The sequence below is a fragment of the Serinus canaria genome, chromosome 4A (assembly GCF_022539315.1).
Source record: "Serinus canaria isolate serCan28SL12 chromosome 4A, serCan2020, whole genome shotgun sequence".
Classification (NCBI taxonomy): Eukaryota; Metazoa; Chordata; class Aves; order Passeriformes; family Fringillidae; genus Serinus; species Serinus canaria.
In genome coordinates this window covers 6,951,005-6,973,353 of record NC_066318.1, presented here as the reverse complement: position 1 = coordinate 6,973,353, position 22,349 = coordinate 6,951,005, and the positions used below count along the sequence as shown (strand labels likewise).

Sequence of the window (22,349 nt, the reverse complement as noted above, 5' to 3'; positions counted from 1 at the left end):
AAATTTGCTCCTGGGAAGAAACCAATCTGGGCTCTCCCTGGAGCTGTGAGAGCCCCAGGGCAGGAATGCAGGAGAAGGCAGAGCACAGGAGGTGGCAGGCACCGTGGGAAGGAGGACACCCCTCCTCCAGCTCACAGCTCATCCATCCCAGCACCAGGGGTCAGGATCTGCTGCAGATACACCTGGGAATCAGGGGAGCCTGTGCTCAGGCAAACACACCTGGTTCAGTTCATGTTACTGCTGGTGTCAGCCCCAGCAGATGTGTGTGCACAGCTCAGGGCTAATGCACTCCAGCCGAGGAGAGCTCCTGCCTGACACATGATGGATCCCCTGCTCCTGGAGCACACGGAGCAGTGTTGACTCAGTAATTGATCCTGTCCTGGTAATGCACCCACTGATGAGTGATTTGCAGGCCAGACCAAACTCATACTATTTTCACTTGAAAAGTGAGGGGTGAGAAGAGACAAAGAAATGAGGATTAAAAGACCAGGATCCTAGGAGGTTTCTCTGGAGAAGCATCCTTCTTCCCCTTTCCAATACCTTTTTGGCAAGGACTAAAAGTGAGGCTGCCTTCTGGGCAGGTCTGGGTTTCTTTCTTCTGGGGACCAGCATCAACCAGCAAAAGGCTCTGTGGTCAGTTCTGTGCACAAGTCCAGCATGGGCTGTCCATTGATTTAATTTTGAAAACCTCATCTCAAGTAATGCCTCTTCCTCCAGCCAGGCTACATCCAGATCCCAACATCTTCCAGATACTGAACTCAGAGCTTCATTTAATCAGGCTTGATTATTTCATACACACATACATTTCTATTTATGGAAAGATGTAAAAACTAATTTTCAAAGTGCAGTGCTGCTGTCTGCAGCATGTAGGGACCTGTTGGATGCAGGCAGGGAGATGCTGCCATGCAGACTCTCCCTCAACCACACCTAAGCTCACCCCAGCTCCCCAGAGCTCCTGGCTGCTGCCACCATGCAATGCTGCAACTCACAGTGCCAGGTCATTGCCACCTGCACAAAAACAAACACATTTGTTCCAGTTTGAAGAGGGGAACCAAGAGGTCAGGCTTTTTAAGGCAGCATGGAGAATTTGAGCATTCCTCATCTTCTTCCACATAGGGCTCACAAAATGCTCTGAAAGTTGTACCCAAAATGTTTCCAGTGAGGGTTTCCATGATCCACCTGACACATCATCTGCTCTCCTGGACATCTGCAGGGCCAAGAGGATGGACAGCAGAGCAGTAGCCACAGCTGAGAGACCAGGGCCTCCTCCTGTGCACTTCCAATGGGACAGGGCCACCTGGTCCAACATTCATGGACATAGCTGTATTTCCCCAAGACACTTTTTGGGAGACATGTTTTATAGTCCTTGCTGGACCTTGGTTCTGTGAAATTGTCTCATTTTGTCATTGAAAAGGTCCTTAAAGATGATCGAGTTCCACCACACTTGCCATGGACAGGAGCCTTCTATTGCAGCAGGCTGCTCAGACCCCCATCCCAGCTGGCCTGAGCACATTTTCTGGGAGCAGGAGCTGCAGGAGAGGGATGGCCCAGCCCTGGACATCCTGTGATGTCTGACAGCTGAGTGCTGGCACACTGACACAAGTGCTGGGGGACACACTCCAGGGCCAGAGCCCTCTCCCACAACACTCAGCAGGGCTGTGCCCAGCAGCCTCATTTATTACATCCCATAATCTCTCTTATCAGTTTACCTGCAGTAAGGCATTAGCAAAAGCCAAGCCACTCATGAAAGGGACACCCTCTCCCATGTGAAAAGTCAATCAACATGTTATATTGTTATCAGGCTCTCAGACAAACCTCTCTTTGTACAACCAAATGTGCAGTTACAGTGCCCTGACTATCAGGGTAAGGTTATCCTGTTGAGCCTTTAGCAAGTAGCACCTGATCTGCTTCTGTCTGAAATATACCTTTATTGTTGTCTCTTAAAAAAAAAACCCAGCTAAATTATTTTGCCTCTCCACAAGGAAAAACAGCAAAAAGAAGAAAAAAAAAAAAAAAAAAAACAAAAAACAACAAACGCAAAAACCACCAAACCACAAAGCAAGGCTGTATCCAAGTCAGGAATTCTGTTTCCCAACTTCATCAGAACTCATGTTTTTTCAGCCACAAAAAACAGATTCATCATCCTTTAAGGATAAGTATGGCCATCACTATTGCAACTGGGCACATTTTTGCATACTTGAAATTGTTTTGAGGTGTTCAGTCATGTAAGATGCTGCACTCAGTAACAATTTAAAGAAACATTAGCTCCCAAATTACACTGTTGAAAAGTATCTCCTCAGACACCCTGGCACAGTACAAACTGTTATTCAGACTTGCAGCCTAACTAGAGGGTGAGCCTTTTGCCAGCAGACTGGCACTGTAAACATCTGGGAGTGATGAGCAGTCCCAGACTGCCAAAGACCTTGGCACATTTTCAGGTGTTACAGCAGAGGCACCATCTCCTCTGACCTTCAGTGAGTTTCCAGCCCTCCAGCCTCACCCAGTCACCCCAGACCAGCCAGACCTTCCCAAAGAAGGATTTAGACCAGCTCACAGTGGGAATGTGATGCAGCACGTGATTTATGGACATCCCCTCCTCTGATTCATCCTTTTAAAAGTGGTGCATCATTCTGTGCTTTGGGCCAGAACGGACTGAGGCACAGAAATCCTAAAAATACCAGATACAAATTGCTCAGGTGGACTTGGGTCTGTAAGCACAACACTGAAATTTTAAAAATGAAGTGAAATTGAAACAATCAAAAAAGATAGAAACATGGGATTAATATTCCCCGTGGATTTACTTGCTGCTTTCATAGATGGCTTTTGCATATATGTAGCTTTTCTCAAAGCACAGATTCTGACAGATGACTTTCTACTTCTTCAGTTATGGAATCAGTGTTTCTTTGGAGGAACTGAGGGCACAGAGGCCACAAGAACCCTTCCAAATGTACACACTGAGTACAGTGTGAGGCCTGCAAGAGTCACAGCAGCACAGCCAGCTGAAGGATGCTATGAACAAGTCCTTCTCCAAACGCCACCAATAATTTTCTCAGTCTGTCAATAAAAAAAAAAAATCATTTTTTGCTGACGTCAGAAGTAAATTAATGAACTTGCCACTCAATTAGAGGGTCAGTCAACTGCTGCATGTGACTCCCTCTCCATCTTTTAGCTTTTATTTAGACAATGATGATGAATTCTTGACTTTCAACCAGACCTTCATTAAAAGAAAAGCTCAATAAACACAAACATTTGAAATAGAACAGCAGTAATCAGACTATTGCACTGTTTTAGTCTGTACAATTCCAGCTCTTCCATCAGGATAATCTAGTGACATTTGGCCTTGTCATTTTTTCACCCTGGGACAGGATGAATGTCTTGTAGAACAGCATGTTTCTGCTATCCTTGCTTCAGTCAAGCATTCAACAGCCCTCTCTTTGGAGGAAAAAAAAAAAAAAAGTAAAAAAAAAAGTAATTTTCTGCTACTAAAATGGTAGTTAGAAGCCCTAAAGCTTTTAGCAGATAGAAATCCCCATGGGAAGGATGCTGTGTCAATCCAACCCATCCCACCCAGTGCCTGAGCCAAGGGCAGGCCAGCCCTGCTGAGGCACACACAGGAAATATTGGTGTTTGTCTGTAGGGCCATCCAGGGCTGCAGGCTGTTCATCAGGATGGGACAAGAGCCATGTGGCCCTGCTCTGCCAGCAACAGCCACACAGGTGGGGATATCTCCCACCTGTGGCAGGAGAATTTTAGAAGTCATGTGGGGGTTTGAGAATGCTGTCTCAGCAGAGGGATGAGCAGTAAATGGAGCAGAGCAGCAGCAGCAGACACAGGTGCTGGGATAGGGGCACCCTGGAGGCACTGGCAGAGCAGGGATCACTGCTCTTTATTCCCACAAAGGATGGGAATGCATCATCTTGTAAATATTTTAACTGGTGTTCATCTGTCTCCCAGCACACACACGGAGTGAGCCTGGGCAGACTCTGATTGCTGTTCCCAGGTTGGGAGCATCCCCTTTTCCAGCACAAATGCTCCTTTCTGAGGAGCTTTTCCCACAGAGATGAGCAGCAGAAACCAGGAGGGCAGCACCCAAAGTGACCTTGCCTGGCCTCCCCCTGGACAGGGAAAGCCCCTGGAAGGTGTGTGACCCCAAAATGAGCAGCCTGAAGAGGGAGCTTGGATTGATGGCACCCTCCTGAAATAAACCCTGGAGAGGACAGGGGGAAGGTCACCAAAGGCTGAGCTGTAGGGACATCTCAGCACTGAGCCCTCTAGGACATGGAATGCTTTCCTGGGCATTGGGAGCTGTTTGAGAGCAGAACAGGATGAAAGCTGTGACTCCCAGGGTTTCAGAGCAGCTCCCAAAAACATGGTGCAAGACAGAAAGCACAGGGGTCCTACCCTGTGCCACACAGGGCACAGCCACCACACACACACAGACCTCCCCTGCCCTGTGATGTGCATCCCAAATTCCCATTTGGAAGCAACTACACCTTTGTAACATGGAAAAAGGAGCTACCAGCAAATAGCCTTTCCACCTGGGGAAACACCCCACTTGGCCAGCTCAGAGGCAATATTGAAGCCTGCAGTTTGATGATGAGAGCACTCAGAAAAAAAACCCAGCCAAGAGGATAAATCAGTGGCAAAGCAAACTAGAAGTCACTAAAGAGTTACAGATCTGGGCAGGTCAAGGGGGAGGCTGTGCTGGTTCTTCAAAAAGCACCTAGGTAAGGCATGAAGTGCTGGAAACCCACAAAGGGTCTGGCAGCAAATGGGCAGGGTACAGGAGAACTTGGGGCTTCCTTGGGGGCTTAGAAACAGCCAAGGGACAGCTGAGAGCAAACCTCACTGCAGGTTCTTGCAGCAGGAGCAGCCAGCCAGGGGAGCTGTTTTACACACACAAACTTCCAGAGCCATCTTTATATATTATTACTGCACACATCTATCCTTACATATCTCATGGGATGAGGCCAACTTCCCTTCCCAGGACAAACTATTTCTGCTTAATTCTGCCAAACCCATCTGTTCCCAAGACTACTTTTGTTGCTGCCTAACACAGATATTTTGGAAGAGTAAATCTTCCCCTCAAACTCCCAACCCCTTCCCCAAGTTGCTGGGCTGTTCAGAATGTTCTCTGGGTGCTTCAGCTACTAAAACAGATATTTTCCTCTCAGCAAAGCTTGTGAGAAGCCCAGGGGCACAGCTGAGCTGGACCAAACCCCCTTTGCAAGGCCCCTGAAACGCCTGCATCACCTCTCCCCCAGCCCTTAACAAAGCCCACACCTGGCACAGGAGCCTCTCCAGCATCCATATTTTAATTTCAGGCTCCCTGGAAACCCCTCTCTGGTTCCAAGTGGCATCTGGAGTGAGCACACCCCAGGTGAGCTAATTAGTGGCTGGCTGGCTGGAGCATCAGCAAAGCACCAACCACCCCGGGCTCCTTTTCCTTTGGGTGCCTGCTTGGTGCAGGATGGCTGATCCCAGCAGGCTGAGAGCACATGTCTGCATCACACAGCCTGGAAGACATTTGCACTGACTCATAATTTGGGGGGAAATGCTATAATTCATTTGCAGACATGCTTTGCCATTGGAGTGGCATAAATATATGTGTGTGTGTGTGCAGAGCTCTATTTTTAGAGCTGCATGGCCAGGGTGCTGCCTCCATGGGTACTCCATTGACAAACAGGATGCACTCTTTCTCTGAGCTGGGAGGTTTTCAGCCCTCCCCCTTATTGTAAACATCATCTGCCTTCAAAACCCTTAATGTGTTGCAGATGTGACAAACAATAAAAGACCTATCATGAAAAAAGCCTGCCATCTCTGTGTTTCCCACTGGGGCAACATAATAATGAATTTATTAGCATATAGGGCTCACCAACATATGTTTATAGTCACTCACAAACTTCTGACTTGACAGTTTACAAGTATGTTTAAATCATTAAAGTTTAGGTTGACTGTCCAGTTACTACAGGCTCATTATAAATAGGAAACAAAGGTTACATTTTATACAACAGGCGATAAATCAAAACTAGTCTGTATTTTAGACTGACTTTTTTTTCCCCCACCCTCTTTCCTCCTTTTTTATCTCCTCATTTTCAAGACCTTCTGAGGGGACATCTTGGTGAGGGCAGTGTCCAGCAGATGTTTGCAGGACCAGGGGCACCCACACTGGGGAGCAGGAGAAAATCCCACTAGAGATGCAGGGACCTCAGAGGTGGCAAAATCTGCCAATGTTTTCAGCCAACCAACAGCCAAAATGGGTGCCAGCCCAGGAGACCCCCTCTCCTCCTCCTCAAGGCATCACCAAGTCCATCTGCAAGGCTTGGGATTCCCTCTGGAAGGGAGGAGTTCTCCACTGCCAATTTCCTCAAGGTGAACAAAGCACCTGAGAAAAGGAGGGGAAAGCCCCAGACTGTGTCCCCTGCCTGCAGACCTCGAGGGTCAGCAGGAGGACTCAGAGCTGCTCAGATGGGGTTTGGGTTGGACCCTGCACTGCAGCACAGCCTGCCATCCACGTTCCTGCCCCAGCACTGCAGAGCATCCAGCAGGGGATGAAACCCGTGCTCAGCAGCACAACCCCAGCCACTCCCATCCCTTCTGCCTCTATTACAGGGTAACCACCTTGGGAAGGAGAGAGATAAAGCCACATTAAACCTAAAAGTTCATTTTGTAAACTATTTCCAGATTTCAAAGCCTGGCAGCATTTCAAATCGGCATGCTACCCTAACATTTAGAATTTGTGGCAGTTTGGGGGGGAATGTGGAATGGTTTCTGGTCCCTTTTATTTCTTGCTATGTACATGTGATATGATGGAAAAAAAATTAATTGAAAAATACCCTTTCAAAGTAAAAAGAAATATCATTCTCAAAAAAGTTGAAAATTAGTATTTCCACACCATCAGCAACTTTTCCTGGGCTGGATTCCAGCATAAAACTTGAACAGAGTCTCACAGTTTATATCCAATACCAACCAAACAGGATTCTGTCACTGTCATATCAGCTTCACCTCTCTGCTCTAAAGCAAAACACAAAAAAAGAGCACATGGCATGGGCAAGCAAGGAAGAAAGTCTCCCTGACAGCACAGCTCACACTCAGAGCTCAGTCAGTGCCTTAAAGCCCTGCTGGACAAACTCCACACTCTCAGCAACCTGAAAGATTTTACCTGCCAGGAGCCCCATGCCCCAGAGACACAACTGCTTTAAAGTTAATATTTACCCATCCCACAGCCAAGGCAGCAGCAAACAGGACAAGTCCTCCTCTCCTGCTGCCTGTTCCTGTACCACGAGAGGGGCAAGTCACCAGGGAGATCAATACAGTGATTAAACCAGAGAGGCAGAGTGAGGCAGAAAGGATCACATATCCAACTTCAGAGATCACTGATGATAGTGTGGGGAAGGCTTTAAGAGGAAATTAGAAACACATTAAAAATAACATCAAGGTGTGACACAAAGATCATGGAAAATGAAACACGTATCTCTGCTCTCAGCACAGGACACTGTGAATCACCTGCACTTCTTTAACATAAAACTTTGTTATTTAGTTCTTGGATGAAATTAAGTGTGTTTTAGCCCTCTCAAAATTCTATGTTTCTCTTTCAGACTTGCAGTGGAGGACTTGAAAAGTCTTTTCTTTCCCTTACTTAATATCTGAATATATGTATTTTATGCATTTTACATAATGTGTCAATAATCTTTGATATGAGACTGGCATTTAATATTTCAGCTCTCACTTCATTAAGGATATTTTAATTATCCCAGACCAATGGGAGGGAATTTATAAACATCTGTGCTTCGTTTAGGAGCCCAAATTTGCCTTTTAAACTTCAAAGGTTTAAAGCTGATTTTATCCAGGTTCAGTTGTCTGGTCTCTCAAAGAGCACTGGAACCAGCAGCAACTGGGCCAAGCCTCCAGCCCACAGAGCAACACCCAGCACTGCTCATCCCTGCTGGACACAGCCTCCAGCAGCCTGGGCTTGCTCACCCCAGCAAACCAGGGGATGCTGCTGAGCTCCACAGAGCTCAGTGGGCTTAGGAGAAGGACCACACCAGCAGCACATGTGAGTGCCCAAGGCACCACTGCTCCTTTGCTTTCTCCTCCCAATGAGTGACCAGGGGCTGCCTCATTAATAACACCAGGAGTGCCTCGGGGCTGTTTTCAGAGGAACCAAGGACATGACTCACACTGGCAAGCAAAGCAATTTTTAGGCTTCCAAGTACCTAAATCACTTCTGCAAAACGAGCCTGAGGTATGTGCAAAAAATCACAGGAGGTTTCTAAACCCTACATCACAAATAACCATCATTTGCTGCAGTCAAACAAGCCTTCCTGACTCCCTGGTGCCCTCCAGGAAGATGAGGAGCTCATCTCGAATCTCAGGATTGCAGGCAGCACTGGGAAGGAGAGAAGAGGGTGATCCTGGGACCTACATCAGATTTTCAGCTTGCCTCAAATCCTCTCCAGTGGGCTGCCCTCAGTGCACCCCTACAGAACCAGCCTGGAAAAGCAGAGGTATTTCTTCTCCAGCTGCTGCCTGGACCAGCACCACGGCCAGCCTGGATAATCTGGGGTGTCTGCAGCTCTGGGCCATGGCATGGGGGGTGCCTGCAGTGAGTCCACCTGAGCAGAGCCCAGGGAGCAGCTCCCACACCATCACCATCACCTGCACCCCACACAGGGACAGCTGTTGCAGGGCTGTAGCAGGCCCAGGTCCTGCAATGCCTCCATGGCAGTCAGCAGCCTAAGACAGGGAATGCCAGTCACGATGAAGAAGCCCCTTAGAAGCCCCTTTTTCCACTTCAGACCCTTGCTTATCTGTAAGACTATAGGTCACTTTCCTCTGACCCTTACCATTGGACAATTCCTAAACCCCTGTACCCTATAAAACCCCCTACTTTTGCCCAGCTTGGCAGAAGAGCTGTCACTGAGAACCTTTGCAGAAGACTTCGATAAAGACATCGCTGTGGAACCTCACCCAGCCTTCTCCTCTCTTTACCTGCATCTGCCAAAGGCACCTAGCAAGCAAAGAGCTGAAACCACAAATGGCCTGATGATAATCACCAGAGCTGATCTCACTCAAGCTTGCTAAGGTAGCCAGTGGCTGGGGGCTGCTTGGGAACTTGGACAGGCTGTGCTGAGCAGGACTGGGCTATCCAGACCCCGCTGCAGCCCGCTGGGGACACCCCAAAACCCGGCAGGGGCTGCACTGCAGTGCCACATCCCCATCACCTGTGCCCCAGAGCTGCTGCAGTGCCACATCCCCATCACCTGTGCCCCAGAGCTGCTGCAGTACCACATCCCCATCACCTGTGCCCCAGAGCTGCTGCAGTGCCACATCCCCATCACCTGTACCCCAAAGCTGCTGCAGTACCCCATCCCCATCACCTGTGCCCCAGAGCTGCTGCAGTACCCCATCCCCATCACCTGTGCCCCAGAGCTGCTGCAGTGCCACATCCCCATCACCTGTGCCCCAGAGCTGCTGCAGTGCCACATCCCCATCACCTGTACCCCAGAGCTGCTGCAGTGCCCCATCCCCATCACCTGTGCCCCAGAGCTGCTGCAGTGCCACATCCCCATCACCTGTGCCCCAGAGCTGCTGCAGTGCCACATCCCCATCACCTGCTAGGAAGCGGAGCTGGTTCCTCACTCGCAGCTCCCCGTCCCCAGAGCCTCTGCCGCACTCATCTTCATCATCGCAGTCTCCGCTCTCCTCCTCCTCCTCTGCGGCTTTTCCCGGAGCTTTCCGACGGGGCAAAGTCATCCCTCTGAGCAGCTGGAAGACAAGAGGGGCACAGTCACTCACTGCTTGCCCCCACCCTCCTGCTGCCTCATCCTCACTCCCTGGGGGAGCAGGTGACACGGGGTGGGACGAGATTCAGTGGAGGCAGGACAGGACCCCAGCACTCCTTGTGCCAAAGCACTGAGGAGCTCAGGCTCATTCATAGACAAAGCTGCACAAAAAACTTCAGTGCAAGAAACAAAAGGAGGAGGCAAAAGCACATTGAGTCATTCTGGGGCTCTGCCCAGCCAGAATCACATGAACCCTGCAAGACCCCAGTGTCACCAAAAGCTCTGGGGTCAGCTACAAAACACATGCCCAAAGTTAGGCCAGACAGGGGAAAAAACAGTAGCAAGAGAAGCCTGTGTTCTGGGAATCTCACTGCTTTCAGGGACTCTCTCACCCATTTTAGATGTAACACTTGAAAGGAAATGGAAGATCTCTCAGATCCCCACAAACATAACCTAAAAATCTCATTTCTCGCTCTTGAAGGACAGAGGATGCTACTGAAAGTTTTTGGGGTAGCCAAGTGACACAATGAAAGCATCTTTTAAAGGATGGTTTAAAGCTGGGTCCAAAGTAACAGTGCAAGTTTACAGATCCCTGAGACAGGACTTGAATGCCTCCCCTGAGCACAGGGTCAGGACCATTTTCCAAACACGGGTGGGAGCTCCCCACACTCCCATCACAGCACACAGAGGGATTAGACACATTATAAACTATCAGCTTCCTCTCTTCGCTGACTTTCCTGATTTTGCTGTTGCTGAAAGCAGCCAGCTACTCCATCACAAACCCAGATCCCCTTTGAAAAAGTGTGAGTCAGCTAGTTAATATATGCTGAAAATTTCTATCACTGCCACTCTGCTGTTAAAAGCTTCTTGAATTTAATCTCAGCGCTAAGGAAAAAAAAAATGAAAAGGATAAAGTAACAGAGAAGATATTGCAAAATGGGAGCTTTCCACATGCTTCAGGGGTTTGGTTAGTTCCATCTCTTGCAGCAATATGCATGCCTTGCAAGGCATTTTTTAATATCTGGAATCTAGGTTGTATTTTTAAACTATTATGCTAGCCTCAGAAAACTGTTTCTAAAATATTTATCTCCTGAAGTTTATACAGCCTTGGAGGAATGCCTTTGGCATCTGGCTCGCCCTGTCCACGGCAATGTCCACATACCTCAGTGTTTATGTTAGAGGAGCATAACGTAATGAAAAACAAATGGCTCCATGTGAGACCCCTCTGGGTTCCCCAGCTGCAGCAGAGCTCTCCCTGGCATGTGCCAGAGTCTGCCTGGTGTGAGAGCCATGCTGGCTGAGTCCCCCACCCATGGCAGGCAGCAAAATGCAGCTCATCTCCTCAAAACTCAGGGGATGTGCTTTCATGGCCTAAAACAGGCTTTGGCTCAGGCTGGTTAAGTTCACTTTTCAGGAATTTCACTTTGTTTAGACATTTAGAAGCTTCTCCCAGAATATGGTGCAACCACAAAAAAATAACAAACAAAAAGGCAAGGGCAGTGCTGGGAGGATCTCACCCAGGAACCAAACATGCCAGCCAGCCAAGCCTTGACACCATCACTTGCACTTTGCTCCTCCAAACAAAGCCCCCACTAACAGCAGTCCTCAGCTGAGGGGGAGTGAGGGTCTGCCATGCACAGCAGCTAATTAATTAGCACACACATCAGTTCAGACCCAGTGCACCACTGCCAAAACCCAAGCCCATCGTGCTGGAAGGGGTCATGACTGCTCAGCAGCAGGATCCTCATTCACCTGTGAGATCCTCATTCCCTTGTGGGATCCTCACTCCTCTACATCCCAGGAACAGAACAAGCCAGACAGGACCCTACCACACAGCCCAGGGGGCACAACTTCCATGACTTTTACCCAAAAGAGCAGAGGAACTTTCTGGCAGAGAGAATTAAGCTTTGGGATATTTTCAGATTTAATAAGCTCGGGGGGGGGGGCAAGGGAAAAATCAGGATTTTTCAATTGTGTGTTTTCAAACATGAAAATAACTGAGCATTTCTTGTAGTACTACTTTTTTCCTTGGCATGCCATAAATTAGCAGCTTAATTTCTATGCCTTTGTAGCCACAATAAAACAGGAACTTTCTGAGAAACATCACAGGGGCCCCAACTTTGGATCAAGTGAACGTGACATCCCTTTGCCACACTGCTCTTTCCTTTGCCAGGAGAAAAGCTCCATCCTCAGGCACGCCCTCCCCAGCTGCTGATAACTATGGAGAGGTTCAATTAAATTTTGCTGCTGCCTGTGGGAGAAATAGAGCCCATGACACAAAACCTACTGGAAGAGTCAGCGGGAGACCAGGCATGGGGTGGAAATCCCACTCCACTCCAATGGTACATCCAGACCCAGGAATGCTGTTGGTTGTCTCATCTTCATGCAGAGCAGCAGCCCTAGTCCCATTCATCAACCACTCCACAACCTCCCTGATGGTTTGCATGCTTTATGAAATTATATTTGGTGTACTGAACATAGATTCCCCATCCTTAAATAGCAAGCAGAGCTGACTGCACCCTAACATTACAGTTTATTCATGTCCTGTGGTTTAAAGCCCATGGTAAGAGGCAGGAAAATACAGAGTCTGGTGATCACTAAAGTAGTATGTAACAGTGAGATAGCTTTAACTTAATCACAACTCACCCAGCTGTAAGAGTTTACTGTCATATCTGCTCTTCTCTGTTAAACCATGATGGCAAAAATACACTGTAATGTAGCTGATGTGAAGGGAGCACTCTTTGTGGGAGGGCAGGCACACACATCCCCACACCTCCGAGGGGGCTGCAGGGCTTTCCTCCCCCATCCTCACAACCACCAGGGCAACAAACTCCCCCTGCTCCTCACTACAACTTCTAATGGGTCAGGTGTCCACCAGTTTTATTTCCACCCTCATCCCTTTCACAGGATCACAGAATGACCAGGTTGGAAGAGACCTTCAAGATCAAAGAGTCCAACCTAACACCTCAACTAAACCCTAGCACGCAGTGCCACATCAGGGTTTTTTAAATACATCCAGGGATGGTGACTCCACCACCTCCCCGGGCAGAACATTCCAGAACTTTATCACCCTTTGCGTGAAAAACTTTTTCCTAATATCCAGCCTGTATTTCCCTTGGTGCAGCTTGAGACTGTGTCCTCTCATTCTGTCAGTGCTGCCTGTGAGAAGAGCCAGAACCTGACCACAGCCACCTTTCAGGGAGCTGTAGAGAGTGATAAGGTCACCTCTGAGTCTCCTTTTCTCCAGGCTGAACAGCCCCAGCTCCCTCAGTTGTTCCTCACAGGGCTTGTGTTCCCAGCCCCTCTCCAGCCTTGTTGCCCTCCTCTGGACCTGCTCAAGCATCTCAACATCCTTCCCAAACTGAGGGGCCAGAACTGGACACACTTTCAAACCATGACCCTCGGGATGGGTAGGGGGGGCAGTGCCAGGAGGGACTCCAAGGGACACTGGGCAGTCCCATCTGGCTTCCATGGACATCTTGGCTCTTTGGCTTGTCTTGTGGTCTCCCTGCAGCTTAAAGCACAAGGCAGATGGGAACGGTGTGCTGAGCCTGCCTGCTAAGGAAGCTCCCCAGGGCATCCCACGTGATTTACACAATTATTCCTAACTGTTCAGTGACCAGACAAAAACAGATGCAGTGATGTGGGGTAATGACTCAGCTTGTCTTGGACAGGCCACTGTATGCTGAAATCTTTTTAACTCCTCATTCTTTACAACCACTTTACTAAGAGCTCCCCATCCCACTGAGCCCACCTGGTCCTATTTTTCCAATTTTAACATAAACAGTTGGAGCTGCAACATACTTTTTTATCATTAATCTCCCATCTCTGAAAAGAGCTCAGCATCATGTTTCTTGGACTGCAGTTTAATAGCTGTTTTCTCCTTTTGGAAATAAGCCCGCAGTATTGCAAATACCAATTTGAGCAATACCCAAAATTGTGCCCACGAATTCAGATTAAATACTGTCAGCAAGCTACAAGCACTGTGCTCCTTTAGGGCAGAAATCATCCCTTTCAACACACTTCAAAAATATGTAAAGTAAAGAGAACAGCCAAAGAGATTATTAAGGGGAATAGAAGAGTTCTAGAAAAACATTTAATTCCTTCATGAGTTTAGGGGAGAAGTCTGATTGATATTTGTAATCTTTTGGTGGACAGAGCTGTCATTTAATTTAGCTTGCATGACTGAAAGAATTTAACAAAAAGTGTTCCAGAGAGTTTTGCTGAAATTCTTTGCATGTTTTTAGTAAGCCTCTGGAATATGATCAAACCTAAAAAGCTAGAGAGGATGGAGACTAAACTTACAGCTAAAATAATATTCAGAATTGTAATATATGCTTAATAATCAAGTATTCACATCCAGCAGAAAAAGTGCCTCAGTGCAGAAATTACTCTGGAGCCCTAGCCATGTGTCTGTGTGCTGCTTGGCATCAGGAGGGGAACCCTGGGAACTCATCCTAGCAGTGAAAACCTGCTTCTGGCTCTGCTAGAAACCTCCCAAAACTCAGTGAATTTCACCAGCTCACAACTGCTTGCAAAGCTCAGGATGCCTTCCTTCAGGAGCCTCCTAAGGAGGAGTTTTGGAGGAGCAAAGGTGTTATTTTCCCTTTCATCACTCCAGGCACACACTTTCAAGTACCTGACACAGGTACCAAGCCACTTCTCACAACTCCTGAGATTCCCAACAGATCAGCTTTTTCTATTTTAAATTCCAGCCTGCTAAAAACATTGGGTTTTGGGGGTGAAAAACTAGATCTTACATGGCCAATCCTGACCTTGAAATCTGCAATACCAAGTAATTTATGTGTGGCTTTTGAATCAGGGCAGCATCATGGGAAACGTGCAGATTTTCACACGATACTGTTCCCTGTTAACAGCTCATTACAATGTACAGAAGTATATTCCCATTATGAAATACAGCTGGGGTTGTTTTGCTTACCAAGGTCATTATCTGATCACAGGCAGGAATCAGGGAAAGGAACCCATTTTATAAGGCTGAAGTTGTGGACTTTTTCAAAACTCATGTGTTTTGAATTTGGTGGCCTGATCATGCACAAGCATGCAACAGCAGAATCTATTCTCTCCACTTCCTCTGCTTATTAGGCCTGGAAATAGCATGGAAAAAATTTTCTTTTATTAGCAAATACTTTATTATTTAACCAACCCTCTTGAGATTGCTGGTGCCCTCCACACCACGTTTCTATTTCCCAGCCCCCTTAGGTTTAGAGGCACCTTGGTGGCACAGGAGTGTGCACCAACACAGACTCAGTGCAACATCAACAGCATCACTCTTTTCATTGCTCCTTTCCACGCTCCAGAGAGCCCTTCCCCCTCCTGGGCAGCAGCAAAATACAACATATATTAAGGAAAAACTCAGTGTTCCCTGGCACCAAGCACCAAACTCTATTTGAAAATAAGAATATTTAAAACTTCAAAAATATATGCAAAAACCAGGATCCATTCTTCTGCCTAGCAAGGGTGAATACACCAGCGTGTGCACACCAGCAGGCACCACTGCTCTTCTGATCACAGTGTTGGCCCACGGACAGAAGAGCCCATTTTGGGAGGAGAACATCTGAATTGTGGTTTCCTTATGATCCTTCCAGTTGACTGCACCTTGGCAGCACAGACATGGCAGAGAAGAAACCTGTTCCTCATTCAACTCCTACTTCAAGCTCAGCAGAACAAAGAATGATCACTAATCAAAAGGTAATAAAGTGAAAGCAGAGTTTGGAGATGGAAAAGTAATTTCCAGTGCTTGCAGAAACGATGAGTTGGACATGGCCATCTTCTCAGCTGCTCTAAAGGCAAATCCTGCATTTCCCTGTGCTGCCTCCTTTGAGACATCACAGAGTTTGTGTTACTGGAGCTGAACTCAGCCGACCAAGCCCCAGAGAGCACCTCCTGCCTGCTCTGAGCAGCATGAGCAAGGGATGGCCCTGGAATTCCCTCCCCACACACTGATCTTGAGTCACTCCTGCTTTGTGGCTACGCACCAGTCCATGGTGGTGGCTGACTGAAGTTGTGAACCAGAGCTCTGGGTTTATATTGTGGCTCCTTAGCCATAAAAATGTTCTAGTCTTTAATTCTAGCACTCAAAATACCTGGAAGAGGAAAAATCCCTACCATGCATCACTCAGGGTTTACCAGCACAGCAGGACCCACTTTACTGTCTTCACAGGCTCCAGAGGAAATGCTCTTGGCTGCCAGTAAATCAGTTTTCCTGGTCACTCTCCTGATAGCACAAAGAAGCTGGTGACAGAAGTGAATTATTGACCAAAGGGTGGCCCTACTTTATGGATCATCAGCTTAATTCCAGATTAGCTATCCAAACTGACAACATCCCTATGGGTAAAGGAAGACAGATAAAGACTCCTAAGTGCTGGCAGTAATTAACACGAGTCTGCACTGGACAGTAAATCTCTTGGAAGCAGAAGGGCTTCCAAGGCATTATGGATTGATGTGGTTTGATGAGGGCAGGCTGATGCCCAGGACTGGATGCTCCTGTGGAGGTTAAGCCCTGGCTGGCACCATGGCAGCCACAGGGACAAGCTCCTGTCTGCAGTCCCCCAGGCAGAGGAGGTGTCACTTCCCTGGCCTGAACAAATGCTCATTCATCACCGGGCACATGTGAAAAAGAGATTACTCAGGCTTTACAATCAGCTCACTCACCTTATATCCAGTTCCTTCCCCTTCCACCCCAGCTATTTACAGCTTGTTTCTGTGCAGCTGTAGGAAGGAACAGGACAGTGTGGGTGCCGAGCAGGGCAGAGGGGTCCAGCCCAGCCTGATGGGGTCCTGAGCAGTCCCTGTCTGCTTCTGGCTCAACCCCTGAGCCCTACATCAATGCCAATGCTGGAGAAATGCTGCTTTCCTCTTTGGGCTACTACAACCCCTTCTCCTATTTTGCCTTTCCAAGCCTTAACTATTGCTGGCCCTTCAGCATCCCTTCCTACATCTGCGTCACTAGAATGAGCAATTTCTCCACCTCTCAGGCACCTTTCACCCCCTCAGGGCATTGGCAGCTGAGTGAAGGAGGGGTGTGGGAGCCTACATGGGCCAGGACCCATCACTGCTATTATCCACATTTTCCATATTTTGTTTCATTTTGTTGGAGCAGAACCCCACTCTTCTATCCAAACACCACTCAGGAAGGCACAAAGTGCACGTCACCAGAAGATGAAACGTGAGATAACAAGCAAAGCAGGAGGACAAGAAACGAGACAAAATAGGCAGAGGTGGAACCATCAACCACCTCCTTCAGACATCTGAGCAGGGATGGCCTGGATGGAAGGTGCCCTGGATGCAAAAGCACCGAGAAGGACGTGCAGGTCTCACACCACCGCGAGCCACTTGCTGTAACAGCCCCATGGTCCTGCAGAGGGGATCAGGGTCTGTAGAGGTGACCCAGGCAGGGGGTGCAGCAGCCAGGGGTTCCCACAGCCTCCTCCTGCCCTGCCCAGCCCAGCCTGTTGGAGCAGCTGGGAGGTTTCCTCTTGGCTCTGGCACTCCGGCAGCTCTCCGGCTGTCGGCGACATCCGCAGGGCTGCCTGCGAGACAAACATCTCATCCTTGGCACCAGGTAGGAAACAGCAAGCTGAGAGCTGGGCTGGAAGAGTTTCCTATATTCCTCTTCTCCTCCTGCAACACAAACCCCTGTCCCAGCCTCTTTTCTTTTCCCCTAAAAGCTCCCAGGGGAGAGGCACTCCTCAAACCGTGTATTTTTGTGCACAGGGCTGTGTTGCACAGAGGTTTCTGACAGAACACCAGCTTGAGTCACCCTGGCTGCATCCTGCCCTCCTGGGCAGCTCCTTCCAGGTTTCCCCTTTCCATTCACTTCCCTTCAAAGCTTTGGAAGCCCAAAAAGCCACTACAAGCAGTTCTGATAGATGTGCCCTGGTCCACAGAGCTTCCCAGGGAACTGAACAGCTGCATTATCAGCAGTTATCTCCCATCAGACAAGACAACCCCAACGTGGGGTTAATTATCAAGCTGTTGATTTCAGCAGAGACTTAAATCAGGCAGGGGAGGAGGACTCCATGGCAAACACCCCCAAACCTGTTAGCTGGGCAGGATCAGACAGCTGCTCTCTAATTAACAGCTGATGGCTGGACTGGCTCCTGGGTGAGATCTCAGCTCTCCTCTGTGCTCAGAGTATGGATGCTGCTTGCAAAAACCAAAAAAGCTCCAGGGACTGAAGTTATCCAGTGTCAATACTGGCACCTAGGATGGGTCCACCAACAGGATAAGGAAACAACCACCCAGGCTCCAGCATGGGAGACACGTTGGGTGCAACTCATCACTGATGCTGAATGTCCCCAACAGCAAGGCTTAGGCCTCTGGAGCTGCAGGCAGGAGGAGCCCTGCCTGGTGTGGTTCTCCCACACACAGATGCACAGACACCAACTGAACAGCTGAAGCAACTCAGGATTTAAATTAAGTTCAAAGCTGGTGACTTTATACCCTCCCTCAGTGAGACACAACACTCACAAAGGAAGCCCTGAAATGCACCTCTATGAGTCTCACCCTCAGCTTGTAGATTATGTGCTGCAGGAAAAGGTCAGTAAACTCCTTTCCCACCCATAGGCAGGAGGCATTCAAGGGGTCCTGCCAAAAATAAAAGGTAACTTCCTGCCCATCAGGGTATTTGCTGATGGCTCAAACACCCACCTGCTGCCAGCTGCCTCCCACTTCCTCGCTGACCCTGCTGCATCAGCAGCATCTCCTTACACATGTCCCCAGCCCAGCACATTTCCTTCTCTTAAATGTCACTCCTGGCAATACAGCTGAGCAACAGGCAACAACAAATCTTGCTGCAACCCAAACTTTGCTCACAGTTTGAAGGGCTGCAAGGGCCATCTCTCCTTGCATGGGTCTGGCAGCACGAGCATGATAATACAACCCAGCCTCTGCAGCCAGTTGCAGGTCAAAACCAAGCTAAGAGGGTTAATGAGCAACAGCATTAAGCAAGAGTCTCCCTGAGCCATGAGGGGTATTTACACCAGCCCCAGTGCATCAGACCCACAGGGTGTCACTGCCTCGGAATGGGGTTTGCCAGCACAGGGGCAACATCTGCCACGAGTGTGCCTCGCTCCCCCTGCAGACACAGGGCTTGGGGAAGTGGCAGAACTGCACTGGAGAGATCCCCAGCTCCAAGCTGCCCAGCACATGAGGCAGCTCAGGGTGGAGTGGGAATCTCACAGGCATTTGTGCCACACTGCCTGTACACCGTGCCACAGCTGGGCACCACATTGCCACAGCACAGCCCAGGGCTGGAGAGGGAAACTCCTGTCAGAGCTGGCCCTCTGTGCCCACAGCATGTCTGACAGGGCTGGCCTTTCCTCCTGCCCCTGAGAACATCCTCACCAAGGAGTCTTACACCACCTCAGACTGGAACCAAAAGTAACATTATTGTTATTATCAAGGCTTTTTCTCAGGAACAAAAGCAATTGGGTTTCTTCTGCAGCCAAGAAGACCAGAGGTTACCTTCTGAACAATGAAGTTCTTCGAATCCCAGCCCCCTCTCAGTCTGAACCACATTTTAAAAACCTTGATGTTAAGTCAAATTTTGGAGAAAAACGTGAGAAACTACCTAACATCCCACTAACACCAGAGAGCTGTGTCCTTTGTTACTGGGCCCACCAGGCAGGACACCTCCACTGATTAAATGACAGCACAGGGTGACACTTGATACAATTAACCAGGCCCAGAATAACCGTAATTAACTGTTAATCTGCTATCAATAGCTCCATTTGCACGGGTTCTGCTGTCCAAGGATTCCTTCAGGTTCATTTCCTCCACAACAGGATAAACCTCAGCTCTGGTACAGGATATCTGGTGTTTGTTTTAAGGCACCACTGGGCATCAGCTGCATGTTCTGGACACAAAAGCAAATTAATCTCCTTTAAAGGTGTTGGTCTGGCTTTTTCCACAGCTGATTTCCACAGCATTGTTGGAGGACAGTCCTTGCAGGACACACCTGAAGCACCTGTCTCCCTGCTGGAGCTGGAGCCACAAAGCTGAAACCCTTCACATATATAAGACCACTCCAGGATACACCTCTGTTTGAAAGCAGGCATGAAACACCAGGTACAAACAACCTCTGGCTGTTTAAAAAGACTCAGTGAGGGTGACCTGTGGGTACAGCACTCCCCCAACAACCCCAATACACCTGGAGGTTTGCCAGAGGCTCCAGGCAGGTGCTGCTCCTCCTGAAGAGGGAAAGAAGGGGTTTGGGTTTGAAAAGTCAGCTGAGAGTCAGATACCTGCATATTTAATTACATTCCATTACCAAGGGTCACACTTCCCCTGATTTAACTGCCCTGGCAAAATCCTGTCAGTACCACTCCCATGCAGAGTGGGAGAGCATTTACCCAGCATTAATGGGAGCCAAGGCACAGCTAAAAGGACAATGGAATTAGTACTTAAATACCAGGCCTAGACTCGGTGGAGCTATACATTATTTTGTGTACTAAAGAGGAATTAACTGATCCATTCTAAAATGCATTTATTATTAAAATAAAAATCTTCTCTGATTTTATTTAATAGCCTCAGTAAGAAATAATTGCAATGTCTGGTTGCTTTTCAACAACATGTGGTTTTAATATTTTAATTGTTACAAACTGTTTAATAATGATGAACAAAAGGCGTGTCCAAGTAATTATTGTATTTATTAACATTTCTTCTGAGGACTTGATAGATTATATTGCATATATACAGCACTTCAGACACTGCACTGCTAACTTATTAAAGGTGGAAAATGAGTCAAAAGCGACTTGCTTTGGTGCAATTTAAATATTGTATTTTCAAGTGATTAGTGTTGTGCCTTGCATTATTTAACAATCTGGCGGTTTGCACATTTTTCTAATTATTATGCAGCTTCATCTGATCAGGGAATTAAAATACAGTGGGAATAATAAACCTCAGAGAGCCTAGGAGGCACAGGGAAACTTTCAACAAATCCATCAAAAGTAATGGATTTCTCTGAAGGGGAGATGGCTTCCTGCAAAGTGCCCAGTTCCCAAGGCTCTCCTACAATAAACTCTGTATTTCCCTGGGTGCCCTGAGCAGGGTCTGGGTCCCTTTGCCACCCTGAGCTCGGTGGGGTCAGACCCTCCTCGCTGGTGCCCTGCTCACCCACTCTATTTTGAGCCCAGGGGTTGCAGGGGACTCAGGCACAAGGGCAACACACCGTTCCCAGGCCTATTTTGTTTACATTTGATTCAATCAAGTTGTGGCCTTTTGGCCTCCTTCCAAATTAACTTCTGGGTGACCTCCACCATGCCCTCTCCCAGCAGCCAGGCCGCCTGGAAACAGCCCATTAAACCCACAAACAAATATGGGACGTACTGGTTGATCAAACCAGCTTCAAACACGGCCCTGGAAATGCCAGGACCTGCTTTTTTTTGTGAACTTCAGCTCTATTTTGTCTTTGGTCATTCACACCTCTGGGCCTCCAGGCTTTCCCTCCCACCCTTCCAAGTATAGCTGTGTGTTTTACTGCCTCGTAAAACTTCTAAATTTTGTTCTCATCCTCCTGCAAACCCCTCCAGGAGCAAGGTGAGGCTCTTCCCCATGGGGCTCACTGCAGGACTGGGTCTTTACACCCAGCCCATGAAGAAAGGCAGCGAGACCCTGCTTGGGGGAACAGCTGTAATACTCCAAGAAATTGTGTCTTCCCCTTATTTGCAAGGAAATAAATCAAAGGGAGTTTCTCAGGGTCTGTGAAAGCACATTGCCTGGATTCCCATCCCCAAAGGGTTTATTTTTTCAAGAGCTTATATGGTAGTTAGATTTCTGGCTAGAAAATATGCAATATGATAAAAACACAGTCCCTATATGGGGCAATAAATTACAGATTGTTTGATGTGGAAACCAAAGAACTGTCAAACTCCAGTATATCTGAAATATTCTAAATGAGCCCTTAACTCCAGTGTCTGGAAATGTACAATATGTTTCCAGGCCATTCAATTTTGTAAAGACACATCTTCCCCAGCTAAATTTCCTTTTATGGATTTTACTATTAATGTTTGGTGTGTTTTTTCCCTCCTTTTCTTAAAAAATTATGCTCTTCCTCCTCAAGACACTACTATGATAAACACCAGGATTTACCTAAGCATAAGACAGAGATTGCAACTGGGCACAAGCTTTAAGAGGTAATGGCATTAAGGATGAAGTAAAACATCTGCTGGAACACTGCCAGAGCCCCAGAGGCACTGCCAAGGACATAAAAGTCACTTCAGGACAGACAGGGACAGGAGGGAGGACCAGGAGTGTCACATCAGCCAGGCTGGTACCACGGATGCCTGCTGCATCCTTACAGCAGCATCACTCAGGGCCTCTCTCCAGAGCCTTGGCCAGCAGGAGGTCACCAGGGTGGCAGGGCTCCCAGGACAGGTGGGACAGGTGACACCACAGCTCCCAGCCCCATGCATGGCTGTTAGAACCTGGAGCTCACCCCCATCTCTCAGCCACTCAGACGTGGAGGAAAATGGAGTGCCCAGAGGAAATGGCTCACCCTGCACACAGCTTTCTGCCTGGGGATGTCACCAAGCCACAGAAAAT

General features: G+C 48.1%; 1 protein-coding gene across 1 annotated transcript in view; it reads right to left on the bottom strand.

Moving 5' to 3' along the window:
• The window catches only part of GPC3 (glypican 3), a 140,174-nt gene that overhangs the window by 16,727 nt on the left and 101,098 nt on the right, over positions 1-22,349 (bottom strand). The window contains exon 7 of the mRNA XM_030229078.2: positions 9,615-9,768. Coding sequence (XP_030084938.1) covers positions 9,615-9,768 — 154 coding nt within the window. The remainder of the gene's footprint in view (positions 1-9,614; positions 9,769-22,349) is intronic.